The sequence below is a fragment of the Amia ocellicauda genome, chromosome 14 (genome assembly GCF_036373705.1).
Source record: "Amia ocellicauda isolate fAmiCal2 chromosome 14, fAmiCal2.hap1, whole genome shotgun sequence".
NCBI classification, from domain to species: Eukaryota; Metazoa; Chordata; class Actinopteri; order Amiiformes; family Amiidae; genus Amia; species Amia ocellicauda.
In genome coordinates this window covers 2,171,728-2,194,487 of record NC_089863.1, presented here as the reverse complement: position 1 = coordinate 2,194,487, position 22,760 = coordinate 2,171,728, and the positions used below count along the sequence as shown (strand labels likewise).

At 42.0% G+C, this 22,760-nt stretch overlaps 2 protein-coding genes across 2 annotated transcripts in view; both read left to right on the top strand.

Annotated features, from left to right (window-relative positions):
- Positions 1-586: 586 nt before the first annotated feature.
- Positions 587-22,478, top strand: LOC136768282 (zinc finger protein 345-like). The gene is given in 3 exon segments (XM_066722396.1): positions 587-806; positions 20,323-22,194; positions 22,197-22,478. Coding segments are annotated over 3 exon segments (2,010 nt in total). The 5' UTR covers positions 587-775; the 3' UTR covers positions 22,304-22,478.
- LOC136768288 (zinc finger protein 391) overlaps positions 813-22,760 on the top strand; it is a 30,587-nt gene continuing 8,639 nt past the window's right edge. The window contains exon 1 of the mRNA XM_066722414.1: positions 813-1,432. The gene's annotated coding sequence lies outside the window, so the exon portion shown is untranslated. The remainder of the gene's footprint in view (positions 1,433-22,760) is intronic.

The window sequence follows — 22,760 nt, the reverse complement described above, 5'->3', positions numbered from 1 at the left end:
ACTGGAAAGTTCTAGAAAGTTCTAGAAGTAACTCCAAGTTTACTCAGCACTGAATATATCTGGAATGTTCTGGAAAATAGGTCAATTTCAAAATATCACTGTCCTGGTCACAAAAGCAATATTTGTGAGGAATAATAGCCATTCTCTATACTTTTGAGGCATAAGCAATTAGGAAATAACACTTACTACCCAGGAACCAAAAAATAATAATAATAAAAAAAAAGTGTTATTATTGTTCGTATGATATTTAAAGGTTGTATAGGTCCATTTAGTAAAACACGTTGCAGTGATAGTCGGACAACATCATGTGCTATCTGGGTAAGCTGTGCTAAAAAACAAATAGCGCTATAATAATAATAATAATAATAATAATAATAATAATAATAATAATAATAATAATAATAAAATAACTACTACAGTACATTCACTTACAAATTACATACATAAAACCCCAATAGAGCTAATAAATCACAATTCACAGCTACAGTTCGTATTAAATTCAGTAGCTACATAAATAAAACCCGGTCCCAGTCTCTCTCTTGATTTAAGTCCAATTCTTAATGTCCTACAAGGATTCAAAACAGCCTTTGATTAAACCCCACGGTGACCCACGGCACCTGTCGTCTGTTTTCAACTCTTCAATCTCACTCCTTTCTACCCACAACTCCGGCCACGTGTCAGAAAACTACTCTTCCCAGCATGCACCTCTCTGTCGGCAGCGCTGCGGGAACTGCGCCACACGAGTCTGCGCAGAATATGAGCATTTAGCCAACGCATGCGCAGACTTTCCGCAGACTCTGCGCACAGTGAGTACAGTCTGCTTGTCGCACCATGTACACACACTTCCTATCATAACAATAGTAAATACTGAAGCGACACACAAACAGCCTGCAATGATCACAACTAATGACTGTTGTTGTGTAATAGAGCTCTAGGTAGGAACCTTATGGACCGGCAGGATTGCGGAGGGACAGCAGTGTGTGTAGCACAGCGTGTGTGTGGCTTTATATCTATATAGTGTGTGTGTGTGTGGATTTATATCTATATACAGCGTGTGTGTGGCTTTATATCTATATAGTGTGTGTGTGTGTGTGTGGATTTATATCTATATACTGTGTGTGTGTGTGGCTTTATATCTATATACTGTGTGTGTGTGTGGATTTATATCTATATACTGTGTGTGTGTGTGGCTTTATATCTATGTACTGTGTGTGTGTGTGTGGCTTTATATCTATGTACTGTGTGTGTGTGTGGCTTTATATCTATATAGTGTGTGTGTGTGGCTTTATATCTATATACTGTGTGTGTGTGTGTGTGCGCATCAGTGTAAACGCACACAATCGCCAGGTTTAGAGAGCAGAGAAGATGCTGAATCTGATCTCGACAGGCTCGCACTGCGGCTGGATGCACATGTGATGAAGACGACACACGTGTGAGTGTATTTGTGTGTAACAGGATCTGAACATACGAGCTGCTTACACACTTACGTGCACCCGACAAGACCATCCTTTCGCCGGACTAGCTGAAGTGCTGCAGGGCGCTATAAACCCGACCCAGTCATTACTGCAGGACGGGTTCGGCTCTATGGTTGGTTTCTAGTGCAACATTAAAAACAATGCATGTGTTGAGATCGACAAATGATCGGCGTTTTGCTTTACAGGGTGTTGCGAATTTGTCGTGCCATAATGAACAGCAATACACACGTTGCTGATCAATACAAGCTGATTTCTGTGTTTCATCCCTGCTGAACTGCTTCATAGCATCATGGTATTTTAACGCCACAATGAAATGTAATCCTAATACTTTGCATTGTTTAAAGCAGCGCCATGGCAGTGACTGGATTAAATGCAAAACACACATTGCATTGCATTGCGTCAGTAGTGCTGACGTCACAGAGCGCACTAGAGTGAGGGTGCAGGTGAAGATAAAGGCGCTCAATGGGACTCACTGCAGCGCCAGCATCAGCGCCTTACCTTTGACCGAAAAAGTACCCACGCAGTCTTTTCAAGTCATCTGTGTCTGTATTAAATTAAAATAATAATCAGGAGGTGATATTAACGAACAATGTATTTGCAAGTTTTATAGGCTACTGCTTCAGTAATTAATTAATTGATATGTGCTGAAACGTTTTCTGGCTGAACTTTCTAATCATATTTAAATAATCAATCAATCAATTTTTATTTGTATAGCGCCCTTCGCAGGGTAGCCACAGAGCGCTTTACAGACTGGTAAACATACAACAAACGTATAGTAAAATAAAAAAAACATAAATACAATAAAATCAAATATAGACCTGTAAACATTTTACATGATCTAGAATAAAGTGAGTGAACATTTAAGTAAATAGACCATTTAGGCACGAAGGAGAGAAAAACAAAAAACTCCAATGGATGGCATGTAGGAGAAAATGAATCTCTGGGGGTCCATGGCTTAGGGCCTAGGCCTAATGGTTGCCTCCCCTCCAGGCAGTATAGTTATTACAGCAGCAAGGAGATCAGAAAGTTCTTTATCGGTGCTGCTGGCTGTGCTCTTCCCTCTGGAGGAGGCCTCTCGCTGGCCATCGGGGGTGGAGGGTTTGGACCATCAACAGGCTTTGGGTTGCGATGGCTCGTCAAACCTTGGGTGTGGATGCCCCGTTGACCCTCCGTGGTGAGGTGCCTCTGGGGTGGGTTGTGCCAAGTTAGACTTCCATGGTGGGGGACGAGGTGCCTCGTTGGACCCTCAGAGGAGGCTGTTGCTGGAAGACGAGGGCAGTTGTGCTCAGATACTGGTCATGCAGTGCAGGACATTTCCAAAGACAGTTGTGCAATTGCATGTCCATGGCACACCGGCATCACTATGGGCTAGAAACACAGAGACTAAACAGTTGAGTCTTCAGCCGTGATTTAAAGGCTAAGACAGAGGGGGCATCTCTTACATTGGCTGGAAGATCGTCCCACAGCTTCGGGGCCCTGTAACTGAATGCTCTACTACCTGCGGTTTCCGGCTTCCTGTGATCTCAATGGCCGACCTGGAGTGTATTCCATAAGGAGATCTTTTAGGTAGGGAGGTGCCAGTCCCTTTACTGCTTTAAATGTTAATAAGAGCACTTTAAAGTCTATCCTGTAGTGCACAGGCAGCCAGTGAAGAGAAGCCAATACTGGAGTGATGTGTTTATGTTTTTTTTATTTTGTTAGGATTCTTGCAGCAGCATTTTGGACTGAAGTGCAGAAATAGCTCTGTTTGTGCTGCCTGACAGAATGGCATTGCAGTAATCCAATCTAGATGTACCAAATGCGTGTATCAATTTCTCAGTGTCCTGTAACGAGAGGAATTGTCTCAGTCTAGCAATGTTTCTAAGCTGGAGGAAGGAAGATCAACACATTCTAAATGTGTGATTCAATAGATAGATTATGATCACAGATGACACCCAGGTTTCGTGCCATCTCCTTAGGGGAGAAATTAAAGTTATCATTACTCAGTTTTGTTAGTGCGTGATGAACAGTTCGATTTTTGTCTCCTAAAATTATGACTTCTGTTTTGTCAGAATTAAGCATAAGAATTTTTTTTGTCATCCATGTTTTAATCTCAGACAGACAGCAGATTAGTGTTTCTAGGTCTATGGTATTGTTAGGATTTACTGACACATATAATTGTGTGTCGTCTGCGTAACTGTGAAAGGTAATATGTCGTTGAATGATATCACCTAAAGGGAGCATGTATATTGAAAAAAGTATAGGTCCGAGGACTGAGCCCTGTGGGACTCCGTACTTAACCTCAGTTAAATTTGAGTGGTTCTCGTTAATCTGTACATATTGGAGTCTGTTTGACAGATATAATTTAAACCATGACAGCACATTGCGAGACAGGCCAATACGGTTTTCTAAGCGGTGTATCAAGATTTTGTGGTCGATTGTGTCAAAAGCTGCACTTAAGTCTAATAGAATAATAACACTGGCGTGCCCTACATTGGAGGACTGAAACACGTCATTCAATACTTTTAACGGGGCCGTTTCTGTACTATGGCCGGAACGGAAGCCTGATTGAAATTCTTCATAAAGATGATTATCGGTTAAAAAAGCTGGCAGTTGGTTTGCAACTACTTTCTCTAGGACCTTAGAAAGGAAGGGAAGGTTTGAAAGGTCGATAGTGTTTAAGACGGTTAGGGTCGGCACTGGGTTTCTTAAGAAGTGGTTTAATTACAGCTATTTTAAATGAATCAGGAACAGATCCTGAGGATAAAGAGACATTCATAATATTGTGTATTAAGTCAATAATAAATGGAAGAGATTGTTTTAGCAGTTTAGTGGGTATAGGGTCTAGTGCGCAGGTTGTTGTTTTCATTTTAGTAATTAAGGAGACCAATTCCTGGTGATTTAGTATGTTAAACAAGTCCAAGGTAGGCAGGGGCTGTGAAGGATAGCATGTGTCGGCTATAGTATCTGTGTATGTTTCCTGTTCTATCTGTTTTCTAATGCTGTTAACTTTGCTGTTGAAATGATCCATGAAGTCATTACAGGTGAAATTGTGGGGATAACGTCTGAAGGCTTCACCTGCTGGTTAGTAAGTGTCGCTATTGTATTTAAAGAAAACGCGGGTTATTCTTATGCGTCTCTATTAAATTGGAGTAGTAGGCAGACCTAGCAGAGGACAGGGCTGCTTGTATCTTATTATACTGTCATTCCATGCCATGTGAAGACCTCTAGTTTTGTTTCTCTCCATTTACGCTCACATCTACGGCATTCTGTTTTAAGTGAGCGAGTGTGTTCGTCAAACTAGGGCGAGTGTTTTGTTGGTTTAATTTGTCATGTCCTTAATGGGGCTACTGTATCTAAAGCAGTGCTTAGTGTATTGTTGAAATTATGTAATAATTCATCTGCAGATCCTGTTTTGATAAAGCTAGCATTTGGCAACAGGGTAGTGAATTTATGAATAGTAGTGGGATTTAGGCAGCGAGTTTCTATGTTCCTCTCCTGTGTGTCCGATTCTACTCCAGGCAGCTCAAATGTAATAAGGCAGTGGTCGGAAATCGTCTGGTTTTGGGGTGATATTATTAGGTTGTGAATCTGTACCCCACGGGTAATAACTAGTTCTAGTGTGTGATTGTGACGATGTGTGGGTCCTGACACATGCTGAGTGAAGCCTACAGACTCCAATAGGGACAAGAAACTAACAGTGAGGGGGTCGTCTTTAATGTCAATATGTATGTTAAAATCCCCCAAAATAATGAGTTTATCATAATGTATGGCTAAGTCAGATAAGAGATTGCTAAATTCGGTCATAAAAAAGGAATAGGGGCCTTTCAAAAGATGTGAAGCTGTCTAATGGTTTAGTAGACAGGCGCAGGTCTGTGCGGTAGATGGTGGCCAGCCCCCCCCCCCCCGCCGCCCGTTGCACGGGCCTTCTGGCAGTAAGAGAAGTCATTAGGGGAGGCTTCTACTAATGTTATAGTGTTGTCTGGTCTGAACCAGGTCTCAGTCAAGTTGAGCACATCTATGTGTGCGTCAGTTATGGTGTCATTTATTAAGGCTGCTTTGCTAGGTAGTGAGTGGATGTTTAAGACGGCAAGCTTATACATGAGAGAAGTAATGTGAGCAGGGAATTTCTGTCTTGTAGTTTTAACTTTTATTAGATTGTTGAAACGAGGGCCCCGAGAGGAAGGAATACATCCAAGCCTATGACAAATTACTGTTTTAATAGGATAACTATTGATTTTGTTTGTATAAGATTTCATCTCAGGACTATGTAGTTTATTGGATGCCCCCAGGCAGGGATCTAGGATCGGGGTCAGGCTGTGCTGGGAGTTACAGGCAGACTGCTGTGTAGGACTGCGAGCCTGCAGCCTGACCGGAGCTCTGAGGAGTCACGTTTTTAAACAACTAGCTATATTATCAGATAACATTAGCGCTCCTCTCCAGCTCGGATGGAGCCCATCTCTTCTGTATAAGCCAGGCCTTTCCCAAAAACAATGATGCACACCAACTTGTCAACCAGCTATTTAGAGAGGACAGCCTGCTGAAGGCCTCATCCCCTCTGTGTAATGTTGGTAGCGGGCCAGAGACAATTATATTCTGACATCGTTTTTTTGCTGTTTTGCATAGCGATGTAAAATTTATTTTTAAAATCACTGATTGTCTATGTCTAATATTGTTAGTGCCAGCGTGAATAACCAGAGTAGAAACTTCGCCGCCTGGCAATTCGTCCAATTTAGCTTCGAAGTCAGAGACTATGGCTCCCGGTAGGCATTTTACTTCTACTGCTGGTGACACAATCTTTATATTTCTAACTATGGAGTCTCCAATAATGAGCACCTTCTCAGCAGACACGCCGCCGAGGGGTTCAAACCTGTTCGTGGTCCGGATGGGAGACCGGTGCGCCGGAGCTCTAGCTCTTGATTTCGTGCTTCTAGAGCCTCTCTTTACCGAGACCCAGCGATCCTGCTGTGACTGCGCAGCCGCCAGTGTGGCCTATCGCTGACTACAGAGGACGGATCCGTGTTTCTACAGACCGAGTCAAGCCAATTCTCTGCCTCTTTTATTTTTCTAAGAGTATCTACGTGCTCCTCCAACACGCGTACTCGTTCCGCCAACTCCTTATTAACTACGCATTTTGTGCAAGTAAAATTATCATTTTGGTCGGCGGATCTAACCATGGTAAACATGCTGCACGACAAACAGTAAATGGCGTTAGAAAAAGACATATTAGCAGTACTCCCCTTTTGTGTGCCACTGTTGTTTTTGCTTCTCTACTCGGAGGCAGATCTGCAGTGCAGGCGCTGTGTAGCTCGCTGTTGTTGTTGCTCTTGCTGCACTTCAGAGGCGCAGAGACTCCCAGTCACGTCCGCACGTCCGCTGTCTCACACGATCGCTCGTCGCTCGCTCAGGCCATGATTATATAATTATATAAATCATGATAATATAATAATTTTATTATCTATCTATGTATTATAGTTTCCTTGATACATAATTTAACAATATCTACAACTATCTGGCTAGCATTAAATTACATTTATATGCACCCGCCGCTGCCATATTATCCCAGTTGACGTGTCTCCGCCTTTACTGCAAGGAGTTCTGGGACTTCAGCGCTAAAACACTTCCGCATCCGAAGGGAGCCGTGAAGGACAAACAGCACGATTAGGCTCCTTCACTCACTCTCTGAGGGACTGGGACAGCACTTATGATGCCACCGGAGGACTTCCGCCCCGCAAGGGAAGCAAGTGTGCGATTTGGGACGCAGCCTACATTAAACACAATGGCGGGGCGGAGACTAGGGGCAGGGATAAAGGCGTGGATCACCCTGCAGTTGAGTTAATTGATTATCGCAGCCCAATGAAACCCCCACAGTCTATTAACGTGCTATCAGACTAGAGACGAGGCTCTGAATCAGGAGCAGGGACAGTATAGATATAGATGTACACGACCATGCAATGTGTCATGTTCATTTTTCACTAGGTTTAGCTAATTTTAACTTTGCTGGAGCTTGTCAAGACACACATTTCACATAGACATTTGCAGCCACCATCTTAAAAGTTCCCACAATACCTCTGGTTACGACCATGGACCAAGAACCGAGTCTCTACTGGTTCGTCGGTTCAGTTGATCTGTGACCGCTGGGTCCACTGAAAAACACACAACCTGACTTAAATTAATTTGAGTAATTAGTCTAATGAGGAGTCGGTTGTAACCTCAATCACTCAGTCTGACACTTTTTTAGTGTATTGTTAGTGATTTTGTAAAATAAAGGTGTTCAATCAAATCTCTCTCTCAATACAAACTATTTTCTTTAAACATGGAATGAGTGCTGCTATACACAGCTCTGGAACAAATTAAGAGACCACTTGACATTGATTTCTGAACTTTTGAGTGGTCTCTTAATTTTTTCCAGAGCTCTGTTTACAGTGAGGGAAAAAAGTATTTGATCCCCTGCTGATTTTGTACGTTTGCCCACTGACAAAGAAATGATCGGTCTATAATTTTAATGGTAGGTGTATTTTAACAGTGAGAGACAGAATAACAACAAAAAAATCGAGAAAAATGCATTTCAAAAAAGTTATACATTGATTTGCATGTTAATGAGGGAAATAAGTATTTGATCCCCTATCAATTAGTAAGATTTCTGGCTCCCAGGTGTCTTTTATACAGGTAACGAGCTGAGATTAGGAGCACTCTCTTAAAGGGAGTGCTCCTAATCTCAGCTCGTTACCTGTATAAAAGACACCTGTCCACAGAAGCAATCAATCAGTCAGATTCCAAATTCTCCACCATGGCCAAGACCAAAGAGCTGTCCAAGGATGTCAGGGACAAGATTGTAGACCTACACAAGGCTGGAATGGGCTACAAGACCATCGCCAAGCAGCTTGGTGAGAAGGTGACAACAGTTGGTGCGATTATTCGCAAATGGAAGAAACACAAAATAACTGTCAGTCTCCCTCGGTCTGGGGCTCCATGCAAGATCTCACCTCGTGGAGTTTCAATGATCATGAGAACGTGAGGAATCGGCCCACACCTACACGGGAGGATCTTGTTAATGATCTCAAGAGAGCTGGGACCATAGTCACCAAGAACACAATTGGTAACACACTACGCCATGAAGGACTAAAATCCTGCAGCGCCCGCAAGGTCCCCCTGCTCAAGAAAGCACATGTACAGGCCCGTCTGAAGTTTGCCAATGAACATCTGAATGATTCAGAGGAGAACTGGGTGAATGTGTTGTGGTCAGATGAGACCAAAATCAAGCTCTTTGGCATCAACTCAACTTGCCGTGTTTGGAGGAGGAGGAATGACCCCAAGAACACCATCCCCACCGTCAAACATGGAGGTGGAAACATTATGCTTTGGGGGTGTTTTTCTGCTAAGGGGACAGGACAACTGCACTGCATCAAAGGGACAATGGACGGGGCCATGTACCGTCAAATCTTGGGTGGGAACCTCCTTCCCTCAGCCAGGGCATTGAAAATGGGTCGTGGATGGATATTCCAGCATGACAATGACCCAAAACACACAGCCAAGGCAACAAAGGAGTGGCTCAAGAAGAAGCACATTAAGGTCCTGGAGTGGCCTAGCCAGTCTCCAGACCTTAATCCCATACAAAATATGTGGAGGGAGCTGAAGGTTCGAGCTGCCAAACGTCAGCCTCGAAACCTTAATGACTTGGAGAGGATCTGCAAAGAGGAGTGGGACAAAATCCCTCCTGAGATGTGTGCAAACCTGGTGGCCAACTACAAGAAACGTCAAATACTTATTTCCCTCATTAACATGCAAATCAATATATAACTTTTTTGAAATGCGTTTTTCTGGATTTGTTTGTTGTTATTCTGTCTCTCAGTGTTAAAATACACCTACCATTAAAATTATAGACTGATCATTTCTTTGTCAGTGGGCAAACGTACAAAATCAGCAGGGGATCAAATACTTTTTTCCCTCACTGTATATATATAATATAATTTTTATTTTTATTTTCAATAGTTAGTTGTAAATCACCCGGCGCCTCACGTTGCATTTCAAAATGGTTCAGCTTTGCGTTCGATGCAGGCAGCGATAAGAAAAACAAGTGAGCGCACAAGTTTTCAAAATAGCTCCAAAACTTTATTAAAACAACTTATTTTATTATTTCCATTAAACTGCAATAAAGTACAATGCCCGGAAAACCTCATTTTGATGGTTTCGTATGAGTGTGAACCACGTCCACATCCCAGCCCCCATATGTTAATCACACCCAGTCTCTGCCCACATTGCATTTAATTTTGTGTCTCTTTATGTGGAGCCATCGGAGATCAGTGGTCTCAAACTCAATCCATGGAGGGCCGTGTGTATGATGCTGGTTTTCGTTCCAACCGAGTCCTCAATGACTTAATTGATCTAATTGTTTAATTATCTACATACATTTAAACACCTATCCAGGCCCCGGGATATTTTATAAGATACTGTACCTTGAATCAAATGCACTTTTAGACCATCAACTGTAAAATACCTTGCAATATATTCTTTAAATATATCAAATTGAATAATTAATTAGACAAATTAAGTCATTGAGGACTTGGTTGGAATGAAAACCAGCATCATACACACAGCCCTCCATGGATTTAGTTTGAGACCCCTGATGTAAACACTGACACGCTGCAATGCAATGTGTTTATTGCATTTAATTCAGTCACTACCGTTGCGCTGCTTTAAACAATGCAAAGCATTAGTATTACATTTAATTGTGGTGTTAAAATACTACAATGCTATAAAGCAATTCAGCATGGATAAAACACAAAAATCAGCTTGTATTGATTCTGCACAGAACTGTGTATAGGGCACCAGAATGTGACCCAGTATGTTCTGTTATGCCTCTTGGAGAGAGATGCATGTTGAAGAATCCCCTTTTAATTGCTCTCAGAAAAATCAGACTGTAGAGTAGATTGAATCAAACAGAGTCTTTATTCAAGCTCCTTGGAGAAAAGTAATACACACAGACACGCAGGTCTCTGTCCTTACTTCCCTAAAATCATAGAGCTTACATGATGTTATATACATACTGTGATATCCTGGACAGGGTGAGTTTGAACCAATAAGGGGGAGACAACTTATGTTTTCTTATGATATCCTCACTATCTTCCTGATTAAGCTTAAACACAATATTTTCTATTTTATGCCCAAATATGGAGACATATGTAGCCATTTCGTTATTTATATTCCACACGTATCTAACGCATGTCTAGATAGGCAAAGGGGGGTTGTGTGCCCACTTCCCCATCTTCTTGTGATTTTACTAGAACGTACGTTCTGTACTAAATTTGTATTGTGTGTCTGCAGAGGGATGCATCTGATACAGACTGGTAGAAGCTGGTCTCATTATGTGCTCTTTGGTAACCTCATGTACGGGTGAGGTATTTGGGGCCTCTTCACATGTGATGCAAGTTGCATGTGGCTCGGGAGACGCCAGTGGAATTGGTCCATGCTTCACTGGTTCAGTGCGTGTTTTTTTTTTTTGCCTTCATCCACAATGTGTGGAGCGTACTAAATAGTATGCCAAAACGGTACGCCACCATTAGTAGTACGCCCAAATACATAGTATCAATATAATAGTATGTGAAAAGTACCCAGATGATGTACTGCTTCCGTTGGGAAAATTAAGTATGGGAGCACTGGACACTTTTCAATCCCATAGGGCCATGTGGGGAAAAGGGGGCGTGTCTGAAGTGGTCATTTCATGTCTGAGAAATAGTAGATACTTCAGTGTAACTTTAGTGCATAGTATGTGGTTTTGGATGCAGCCTTTGTCTTGGGATTGTGCATTTCGTAGGCGGTCCATGGGTTGTGCCTATTTTAATTTATGCATGAAATTCCAACAGAAATGGCTGTAGGACTGTCACGATTTTGAACTGAAAGTTGGCTCCTGATTTCAAGAAAAGGTGTAAGAATTTGTCGCAAAAATAAACAGCTGTAAACGGACACTTTTACCCCGTTTCCACTAGTCATGTTCAGGTGTACCTCAGCGTGGCCGGGCTGTAACTGCACCTACACTGCGCCCGGCAGCGTTTCCTCTCATTGTCAGGAGGTCTAGATGCCCTAGGAAGTGACTGTGAGACACGAAAGGTCAAACTGCAGTCTGGGACACTCGTCACTCTGGGATTTAGTTTTTTAAACTGGAGGCTGAAATGCCGCTAACATTAAAGTGCAGAAAAACTTCGGGCTGAAACTTTTTTTACGATATCTAACACAGTCTTATATTATAAGTTATACCAGATATTCAAAAGTACAAACTGGGACACATTGAAACAATATTTAAAACAAATCACATCACTTAAAATGTAATGTAGTTTATACAATACAGTTTGACAATATAGCTTAATTTAAGTATCCAGATATTCTCCCTTATTATTTATCTGTGGGAGAATGAACTGCGTTGCATTATTAAATACAGTGCACTGGGTTTAAATCTGTCTAAATCCACTACATATCTATATATTATGAAATACACAGTATGACAGTCACAGCCAGTTTCTTAAGCAAAACTCATACATGTGTATATAAATACGCCTACAACACTCTGGGATCCATAACTTACTGGAACAGTTTTCCCACATATTCATTGTTAGTAAGTTTTCTCTGTACCTGCAGCTTTATCAATGTGCAAAATAAAATTATCACTCAAATACATCAGCTTTTATTGTGAATGGGATTCCTTCAAAAACGCCTTTGACACCGTAATGAATGGATCAGTTGTATTAATCGCTAAGTTGTGTGAAGTTGTAAGGTTTGGATTTCTGCAGTTGGTAAAGCGTCTATACGTAGATTACCACTAACATATAGTTATAGCGATCATGAGGGATTACAAATATAATTAAAATATACGATTCTTCATGCGAATGATCACATAAAAATTTGCCTCTGTTTTAAACATTTTAATAGTTTTAAGATTTAAGTGTAAGCAGGGGGAAGCTAAAAAAATGTACAAGACATTGGGACAGTTAATTTACATTGCACATTGTATTCAGTCCGATGCAGTCCTTTCTCCAGCAGGATTTTCGCGATCTTTTCAAACACTCAAATGTCTTTCTGCACCAAGCAATTAACCCTGTGTGTCACTTTTCCACCGTGCATTAATAACAGCTCCAGATGAATCGTTTCCCCAAGGTAAACACGCATATTCCTTCTTTGCAAAAGTTTCAACAGCATCTCTCGCATCAAGAGCGGCCGCCATCACTGTCGTTACAATTTCCAAATGCAGTGGAGCTAAGTCAGGGACGTCATGTTACTGACCCGGACCAGTTTGGGACTCAGCAGGTGCGAAGTACGGAACTGTGCCGCCTAAAACTAGTCCAGGCACAGGCGGAGGTGCAGCTGAGCCCTAGTGGAAATGCCCTGGCCCGGCATGGCCACGCTGATGTAGCACCGTAATTTACATTATGGCAATGTTGTACAATGTTGTGTGTTTGCTGGGAAGCCACTAGAGGGAAAACCTTCGGATTCAAACCTGATTTCAGAAGGAAACATTGAAGACAAAGGAAAGGTTTTGTTTCATTTGCAAGTGATGCTTTTCTTACAAGGGCAGTGTGAGTAGTTTACAGTATCATTTGTGAGCAAAATTTGAATCACCTGACAACCCTAATATCTATATTGTGGCATTCTCAACCCAGTCTCACGAACAAATGTAATTAAATCATACAGTACATATCAGCAGCGAGCATTACAGCATGTCAACTAGGGGTGGGTGATATTTCAAACATTTCATGTCAACACAGTTCAACAAAACTAATTTCCCTATTTTGAACAATATAACCCTAAAAGCCAGGAAACAAATAAAGAACAAGAATAACAGATCATTCACGCTGTTTTTAATTAAATGTGCAATTAAAAGTATAAACATTCAACAATATAAACCAACTCTTATATTCTTTTAAGTAAAAGTAAAAAAAAAATGCAGTATTTCAAATCCAAAACAATCAAGCAAATGAACAATATTTCTCTGTCTTCCTGAGTGACAATGTCACCTATTCTAAAATAAGAAAACTTATAACAGTTAAATATTCAACAATGTAAACAAATTCTTGTATTCTGTTTTGAAGTGCAACAATTGAAAATGATCAAGCAAATCTGCAATATATCTCCTTCCTGAGTGACTTTTCAGCAACATATCTCCTCCTCTTCTAAAAGAAGAAAGTAAATTTTGCCAGGAAAACCAGGTGATCTACTTCATCTGGCTTTACAGTTGCCCTTCGGCATGTGACAGCATTGCCACCAGTGCTGAAGACTTATTCTGAGGGACCACTTTTTGCTGGAATGCACTTTTTGGAAAGTGCTAGTGGGTCTGCATTTGGTATGGACAGATAGCCCTTCAATTCCCAGTCTATTGCATCTTTTAAAGATGGGGAAGCAGTTTTGGCAGCTACAGTTACAGCACTTGAGGCTTTCAAAAAGCTGACTAGTCTTTTCTTAGCTTTTTTTCATGGTGTTTGTTCTGTCTCATGATCAGGAGTTATGTGGAGAGAGATGAACTAGGATGAGCCAATGCTGATGGATACTGTGCTTGTACAGTCAGCAGGGTCTCCAACTCGGAGCTACAAGTGAGGCCATATCCAGCAGGGCATCAGTGGTGGGATCCAGTGGTGTTTGTAAGTTCTTGTTCCTTCTCGTTCTCGTCATCACTGTCATCTTCCTGGCTCAATATGTTGAACTTCAAAAGGTGAAGCACAGGCTTTAGGTAAGACACACTTACATAGTCCTCTCCTGAGAGTGCTTCTGTGAAGTCCTTTAGTGGACTCGGGGCCTTTTTTATACACTCGAACATATTGCCATGATCGCGCCAAATGCTTCGTCATCTTGTCTATCCTCAAGTGCCGAGAAACAGCCTTTTCCTGGTCCAACAGTCTCTCAATCACGTTGAGTCTGGAACCCCATCGTGTTGGTGACTCTGTGACGAGCTTCTGTTGAGGTAGTTTCAGCTCTGTTTGTGCTTTAGTCAAGTCCCTGTTTTTCTTCCAGCTGAAGGAGAATGTGCTGTCCACTTCCTTGCAGACAGATGTTGTCCGTTCAACACGGTGCTCTTTGGCACTTTTTTCTAATATAAAAGAAAAATAATCAAATTTAATTTAACTTAAATCACACATTCATAGTTGTTCATATTATTAAATTGAAGCCTAATTAAAGTCTGGTTAGTCAATAATACTATATTTTCATATAAATTATATATAAACAATATTTTATATAATACAATAGAAATTATATTGCTATTGTTTGTTGTAGATGTATTATATTAATTTAACGGTATTATTATTTTGAACTAACTGGCCTTATCTGAAGGCTAGTGGCAATGTTTTAATCTATATTCAAGTGCTTTCACTCACCAATGTCTAGGTGAAGTCTGTGTCCAAAGCACTGAAGACAAGTCCAGCTGTTAAGCTCCAAGGCCTTCACCAGACCATAAATCGCTTATCGTGACAAAAAACTGAACATCTTAAATTTTTCTTTCATTCTTGTTGCGGCATTTAGAGTACAGACGTGGAATTGCAACATTAGAAAAATATTTGCGACAGGCAACTTGTACCACGTATCAACTATTCTAAAGATTCTTTTAAACCCCTCATTTTCCCACAGTTTTAAGGGAAACCATGTCCTTGGCCAAGTAAAATGTTACTCCACCTCTTATGTCTAGCCAGCACTTACTCGTTCTGTTATATGGAGTACCTTTGTCAAACGCCTTTGTTAGCTGCGTGGCGGTTGCTGAGGCACTCACAGGAGCTCTTCTTAACGTCTGAACGTTGCTGTGCTCTTTCTGTTGTTTTTGTTTCAAATGGTGAAAAAGATTTGTAGTGTTGCCATCTGAAGCTCTTACTTTTTCTTTGCAAACTTTGCAAATTACAGTGGTTTGCGCCATATTGCTTTGCGAAAATCCAAAGTATTTCCATATTACCGAGGTAGATTTTTTTTTTTTTTTTTTTGGAACCATCTCCTCAGTGTTGTCAGCCATGCAGCTATGCTGCTAAATGAAAAGCAGGAGTACACAAAATCCACGAACAACCCACTCCTTGCTATAATTGGTTTATTTGTCTGCCTCTTAGTAAGTGCACGAATCAGACTAGTGGATTGGTTTAAAATTGGCCGGCAGGCGTTTACCAATAGGCAACTGCATACAATACTGCATGCAGCCATACTGCGCTGTGTCATTTTAAAATCAATACAGAAAAATAAATCGACAAATATCAAATAATATCATGGATACATTTTTATCATTCGTGGTTTTTATATCGTCATATCGCCTACCCCTAATGTCAACATAAATACATGTGCATCTTACCTTCATTGAGAATTCAGTCACTAGTATGTCATCAAAGTCCAGCTCTCGGACCAGTTCAGACTCAATAGCAATCAACTAAAGCACACTGAGGCGCTTCTGACACATACCTGTGCCAAGTTCATTTTTTATTCTTGCCATTTGTGAAAATGAGCACATGGACAACATTAGTAGACACACTAGAGCTGGCATCAGCACCAGGTGCCTCAGACGAACAGCTAAAGACCCCCTTTAAAAAATAAATGCATAAAAAAACGGTGTACGCGGTACACTTAGAGAAGATCAGCCTTTCTTCACTATTTGTTCTTTTTTGTTTTTGCTTGAAGTACCGGCTCAGTTAATCAATTTCTATTGCTTTTTAACAGCAACCGTGTTGATATTCCAGTGAACTCCTCAACATTGAACACTTGAGTTTCTCATAAGAATTTATTTTGGTGCGGCACAACTTAATTATAACAGTGTGGTCGGGGGGCCCTGGTGGTCAGAGGCACCTTGTCAGTTGCCCCACTTGCGGTGTGGTAATCTGGCCATGAATTTGTTTGTGCTACAAATTCAATTACTTAACTTGTAAGGATTTTAACATGAATGTTGCAGCAGTTGCAGCTTTGTGGAGTATTCGTTAGGGCTCTGGACTCATAGCTGGAAGGTGGGGCAGTGCTGTTGTACCCTTGAGCAAGGTACTTCACTTAGATTGCTCCAGTAAAATACCCAGCTGTATAAATGGGTACAAATGTGAATCACCCTGGATAAGAGTGTCAGCTAAATGACGACAATAATAATAATAATAATAATAATAATAATAATTAATAATAATAATTTTGATAACTTGTCTGATGCACTAGCAGCCAACTTTTTAAATGTTATAGAACCTATTAACCTTAATATTAACTAAGTCCCTCTGAATAGCCTGTGCTGCCGAGATTGTATCTGCTGAGCCACCTATTTTAGTATCATCTGCAAATTTGAAAAGTTTGCTAACTATCCCAGAGTCCAGATCATTAATATAGATAAAAAAAAGCAAAGGCCCTAGTACTGATCCCTGTGGAACTCCACTAACAACCTCACTCCAGTTAGAAGCGACTCCTCTAATCGACACCCTCTGTTTCCTGTACATCAACCAGTTCATAATCCATCTACTTACATTACCCTGAATGCCTACAGCTTCCAATTTGAGGATCAGTCTTTGGTTTGGAACCTTATCAAAAGTTTTCTGAAGATCTAAGTATATCATATCATATGCTTTCACATGATCTACAGCTGCAGTTGCATGTTCAAAAAAATGCATTTATTAAACCAGTCCTTAAAGTTTTAGAGGGAAACCCAGATCTGCTGTATTAATTTATTCATTAATTTTATCTTGTAAATGGACACGTTAACTGAATCGTGTTCCTTCACACTGACTGTCTCTGGATTGTCCTGCACACATTCACACACACAGCCTGAACCCCGGCCAGCTGCTCACACAATATTAATACATTATTATCCTTCAGTTTATTTTAACTAGTCACGGCACTGCACCAATCCTGTGAAATCACGGTGTTTAATGCACTCGGATATTAACTGTAAGCCGTCATTGTTTCTGTATGTGGATTTCACTGCATGCTGCACATAAACTTGTAATTTCTTCGTGATCGCACACGGCACTTGAGATTATATCTTCCGATACAATGTATCTGATCTCCTCCCTGTGTCTCAAGTCAAACACACACCTCCAATTCTGATAGCGAATCATGTCCTCAGTGGGGACGGACGCTTACGCACACGTCCAGCACCAGCAAGTTAACCGGCACAAAACTCTGGACGCGTCCGGACGCATCCAGATGCTTAGCCAGTGGAAACACCCGTTTAAGACGCGTCCGCCAATGGAAACGGGGCATAAGTGTCATTTGGAATATTTGACTTAGCGGCCTATAAATAATTTCCCTCATTTCTTTAAGTACTGTTGGAAATATCCCATCTGGCCCAGGTGATTTGTGTGTTTTTAATTCTGCTAGTTCCTTTAGTACCTCCTGCTCATTTACCTGTGTATTACTTTAGATGTTCAGTTTCCTGTCCCAGTGGTTATAAGAAGTCCCTCTGTTAGCTCTCGCATTATTAATGACTTAACTGCAGAGAAATTCTCTAGTATTGTCAACTATGCATTCAGTGCCTCTGAACTGCAAAGCTAATCAATAATTTTAAGTCTATATTTATCAGTCTTTGATACAGTGGCTCCAATTAAATACGAAAGTTAATCCTGAAAGCCTGGATAAATAATAATTTACACATCTTAAACTCTACGAAAGCTGAATGGAAATGGAAGAAATAAAAATTACTTGTTCACTATACAATTTTAAAAGATCTGATGTTCAACTTTAATAAGGCAGTTAGAGACTCGAGAGCTTTCCGATCTGGTTTCTCGTCCTTTTTAATACTATTAATCATATTGTTGATCCATCTAGTCATAGTTTGGACTCCTCCCCAGAGCTCTGTGTGTTTTTTTTTATTTTATTTTTTCATATACATTATTAATATTAGATCATATTTCTCCTCCATTACAATTGTTAATATTACTCACCCAAGCTCTGTAAAGTTTAGCTGCTTTGAGCCCATTGCAGCTGAGTGTCTATTGATCTAGTGGCCCATTTGAAATCTTCCACCTGTCCTCTGGATGTTATCCCTACAAGATTATTGAAAGAGGTAATGGGATCTGTTTGTGCAGATATTTTGTCCATCATTAATGTCTCTGGCTACAGGCTCAGTCCCATCTTCCTTTAAACAAGCAATAGTTCAGCCTCTCCTGGAGAAATCCAATCTGGATACCACTGATTTGAACAATTTTAGACAATCTCCAAGTTTCCCTTTCTCTTGAATGTACTGGAAACAACTGTTGGCTTTTATGTGTGGTAATACCCTCTCTGAAAAGTTCCAGTCCGGCTTCTGTGCAATGCACAACTCTGAAACTGCTCTGCTTAAAGTGAGCAATGATCTTCTCAGAAATGATAATGCTGGTAATTAATTTATTTTAGTTATTTTGGATCTTAGTGCTGCCTCTTCGGGTACCTCTTCTGGTAGTGGAATATGTTCAGAAAATGTGTAGCATCATTTACAGTCAAAAAGAAGCTCGGCTGCTGCCAGGGCTCGAGTATTGTGTGAACAGATGTTTTCAAAATGAGATTTCCCTCAGGTCAAATAAGAGACAGAGGGACACGTTACACAGGTCATATGATCAAAGATTTATGCACACAAGTGGGCATCACACAGAAATGGCACAGACCCTGTCATCCTCAATCATCAGGAGTGCTGAGGAGCTTGAATAGGACCAATAGCACAGCGCTGACACAGACCACAGTGGAATCTGAAAAGACTGCTGCAGACATTGGCCAGAAATTCCCACAACCTATAGAAATCCAAATAGTGAAAATCATGAAAATCAACAAGAGTTGCTCAAAAGTGTCAGCCACAGTGCCATTCATGTGACAAAACTTTCTGTGTAGAGGCGAATTATTCAAAAACATTGTGGGAGAAAATTGAATTACATAAAAACACCAACATCAGAATCTGCCCATCACTGTAGCTTTAGTCTTCTCTATAATATGTCTCCATGTACGAGCGCCAAGCTGTGCTCTCACTGTCTGACTTCATACATGCTCCCAGTTTATATGCTGACTGGACACTTTATTAGCACTTCTGAATGATGTTCTGATATAATGACTGGTGTAGGAATCGCATTAACTGTGTGAGTTTTCAGAGCTGCTGTTCTCGTATGAGATGCTTTGGGCCAAACGTGTAAAGAATCCACAGGTTTCAGGGAATGTGCTGTAAGTAAGAGCTCCTTGAAAACCAAATTGGAAAACCGCAAGAACGTGCGATGGCTCTGGGCATCAATTGCCAGTGGATAGGGATGAACCTGAGAAAGAGACAGGGTGACATGACTTGGGTAGATCTCTGTATCATCCTGAGTAGTTAGTACGAAACTACAGACCACAATACATTAAGATGCTGCAAGAACAAAAAGGAATCATCAATATTGCCACCGAGCGTAGGAGTCAGTTTAATAACGCCAACAGAGTAATGTAGGGAGCCCTGGACAGGTAAGATTTGGCCTTCTTAATGTCAGGTCAATACATAACAAAATCTTTAAGAACATTCTCAAGAATTAAATTTGTTCCAGTTCACTGCAACGTGGTTAAACACTAAAATTGTAAAAATTATGTTACAATTACAACAGTTGCTCAAAAGTGTCAGCCACAGTGTCAGTCATGTGACAAAACTTTCTGTGTAGAGGCCAATTATTCAAAAACATTGCAGGATGAAATTGAGATACATAAAAACACCAACATCAGAATCTGCCCATCACTGTAGCTTTAGTCTTCTCCATAATGTGTCTCCATGTACCAGTACCAGGTTGTGCTCTCACTGTCTGACTTCATACATGCTCCCAGTTTATATGCTGACTGTACACTTTATTAGCACTTCTGAATGATGTTCTGATATAATGACTGGTGTAGGAATCGCATGAACTGTGTGAGTTTTCAGAGCTGCTGTTCTCAGTGCTGCTCTCCTGTGTCGTCTCTCCCCCAGGACCTGTAGAGGCCAGCGCTCTCCCTGACTCTGGGGAAAGGGCTCCCACTGAGCAGCAGCACTGGGAGCAGGAGTGGGGCTCCAGTCTGAGGCAGGACACAGAGCCCACAGCTACTGAAGACAACCAGGGACTGAGTGAGCAGCCCAGGAGCAGACAGAGTGAGGAGGAGCTCAGGGGACAGGAGTCTGGCCACATGGCAGAGCCACACACTGAGGGGTCGACACAGGGACTCGGGGCACTGGGATCTGACACTGCAGGGTCAAAGGTCATGTCAAAGGTCATAAAGAGTGACCCTGAGCTGGACTGCACCCACACTGCGGATCTCTGCAGGACCCAATCTCTGGGATCTGAGTGTGGACCCAGTGCAGCTGGTGCTGAGCCGGGCTCTCCCAGAGCACAGTGTGGACCCAGTCTGCTGTCTGATCACATCAAAACAGAGGACGACACACTGGAGTGTGTTTACACAGTGGAGCCGAGGACACAGACTCCCTTCAGAGACGCCCTCACTCATCTCAAAATTGAGAATATTACAGACAGCGCCTGGGACCTGTGGCCTGAGCTCCCTGTAGTTGTACAGTGTGACCTGGGGCCTGAACTCCCTGTAGCTGGACAGTGTGACCTGGGGCCTGAGCTTCCTATAGCTGGACAGTGTGACCTGGGGCCTGAGCTTCCTATAGCTGGACAGTGTGACCTGGGGCCTGAGCTCCCTGTAGCTGGACAGTGTGACCTGGGGCCTGAGCTCCCTGTAGCTGGACAGTGTGACCTGGGGCCTGTTCAGTCTGCTGCCTTGAGGATGGGGCTCAGCTGGGGGAGTGACAGTGCAGTGAGTGGGGAGAGCCCATCAGCACAGCGTCTCCATTGCCAGCCCCAGTGTAGGAAGAGCTTCACAGGGGCATCAGAGTTTATTAGGCAGCACCGCACTGGCAGAGAGAAAGCATTCTACTGTGCCCAGTGTGGGAAGAGTTTCTCTCATGCATCTAGCCTCAACGAACACCAGCGCATTCACACAGGAGAGAGACCGTTCAGCTGTGCCCAGTGTGGGAAGAGGTTCTCTCATGCATCTACCCTCAAGAAACACCAGCGCATTCACACAGGAGAAAGACCATACAGCTGTGCCCAGTGTGGGAAGAGGTTCTCTCAGGAAGCACACCTAAACACACACCAACGCATTCACACAGGAGAAAGACCGTTCAGCTGTGCCCAGTGTGGGAAGAGTTTCTCTCATGCATCTGGCCTCAAGAAACACCAGCGCATTCATACAGAAGAGAGACCATTCATCTGCGGTCAGTGTGGGAAGAGTTTCTCTCATCCGTCTGACCTCAAGAAACACCAGTGCATTCACACAGGAGAGAGACTGTTCATCTGTTCCCAGTGTGGGAAGGGTTTCTCTCATCCATCTGGCCTCAAGAAACACCAGCGCACTCACACAGGAGAGAGACCATTCATCTGTTCCCAATGTGGGAAAGGTTTCTCTCATGCATCACACCTGAACGAACACCAGCGCATTCACACAGGAGAAAGACCGTTCAGCTGTACCCAGTGTGGGAAGTGTTTCTCTCAGGCAAATAGCCTCAAGAAACACCAGCACATTCATACAGGAGAGAGACCGTATTGCTGTGCCCAGTGTGGGAAGAGATTCTCTCAGGCAGCTACTCTCAACAAACACCATCGTATTCACACAGGAGAGAGACCATATTGCTGTCCCCAGTGTGGTAAGGGTTTCTCTCAGGCAGCTAACCTCAACAGACACCAGCGCATTCATACAGGAGAGAGACCGTACTGTTGTGCCCAGTGTGGGAAGAGGTTCTCTCAGGAAGTTAGCCTCAACAGACACCAGCTCATTCACACAGGAGAGAAAGCATACTGCTGTGCCAGTGTTGGAAGAGGTTCTCTCGGGTAACACACCCCAATGCACACCAGCGCATTCATACAGGAGAGTGACCGTATTGCTGTGCCCAGTGTGGGAAGAGATTCTCTTAGTCATGTGGTCTCAACTAGCACCAGCGCACTCACACAAGAGATTTGTTGGAAGGGCTTGGAAGATTCAGTGTTGGACGGGCTTCACCGAAATTTTACTCTCAGTCTTCGGTCGGCATTACTGTTTTGTTATTGCTATTATTGTTGTTGTTGTTATTATTAAAGTTTTAAAACATTACCCTAGGTTTCTTACATGGTTTGTCAATCACTAACATACATTGTCTTGTAGTAATAATAATAATAATAATGTCTCTACATTTTGTATCAGACACCCTTAGCTAGAACAAATAAGTAGTACATCACATAATTATATCACTGTATAATACGTGTAACATCATCACAATGAGTGTCTCTGATCACGTGGAAACAAACTGCTGTGCTCTTACGGAGTGTACTTTCGTAATGGGCAGCGACCTTTATCACATTTATGTCTGTAAAGCACTTTGAGAGTCCCAAAATA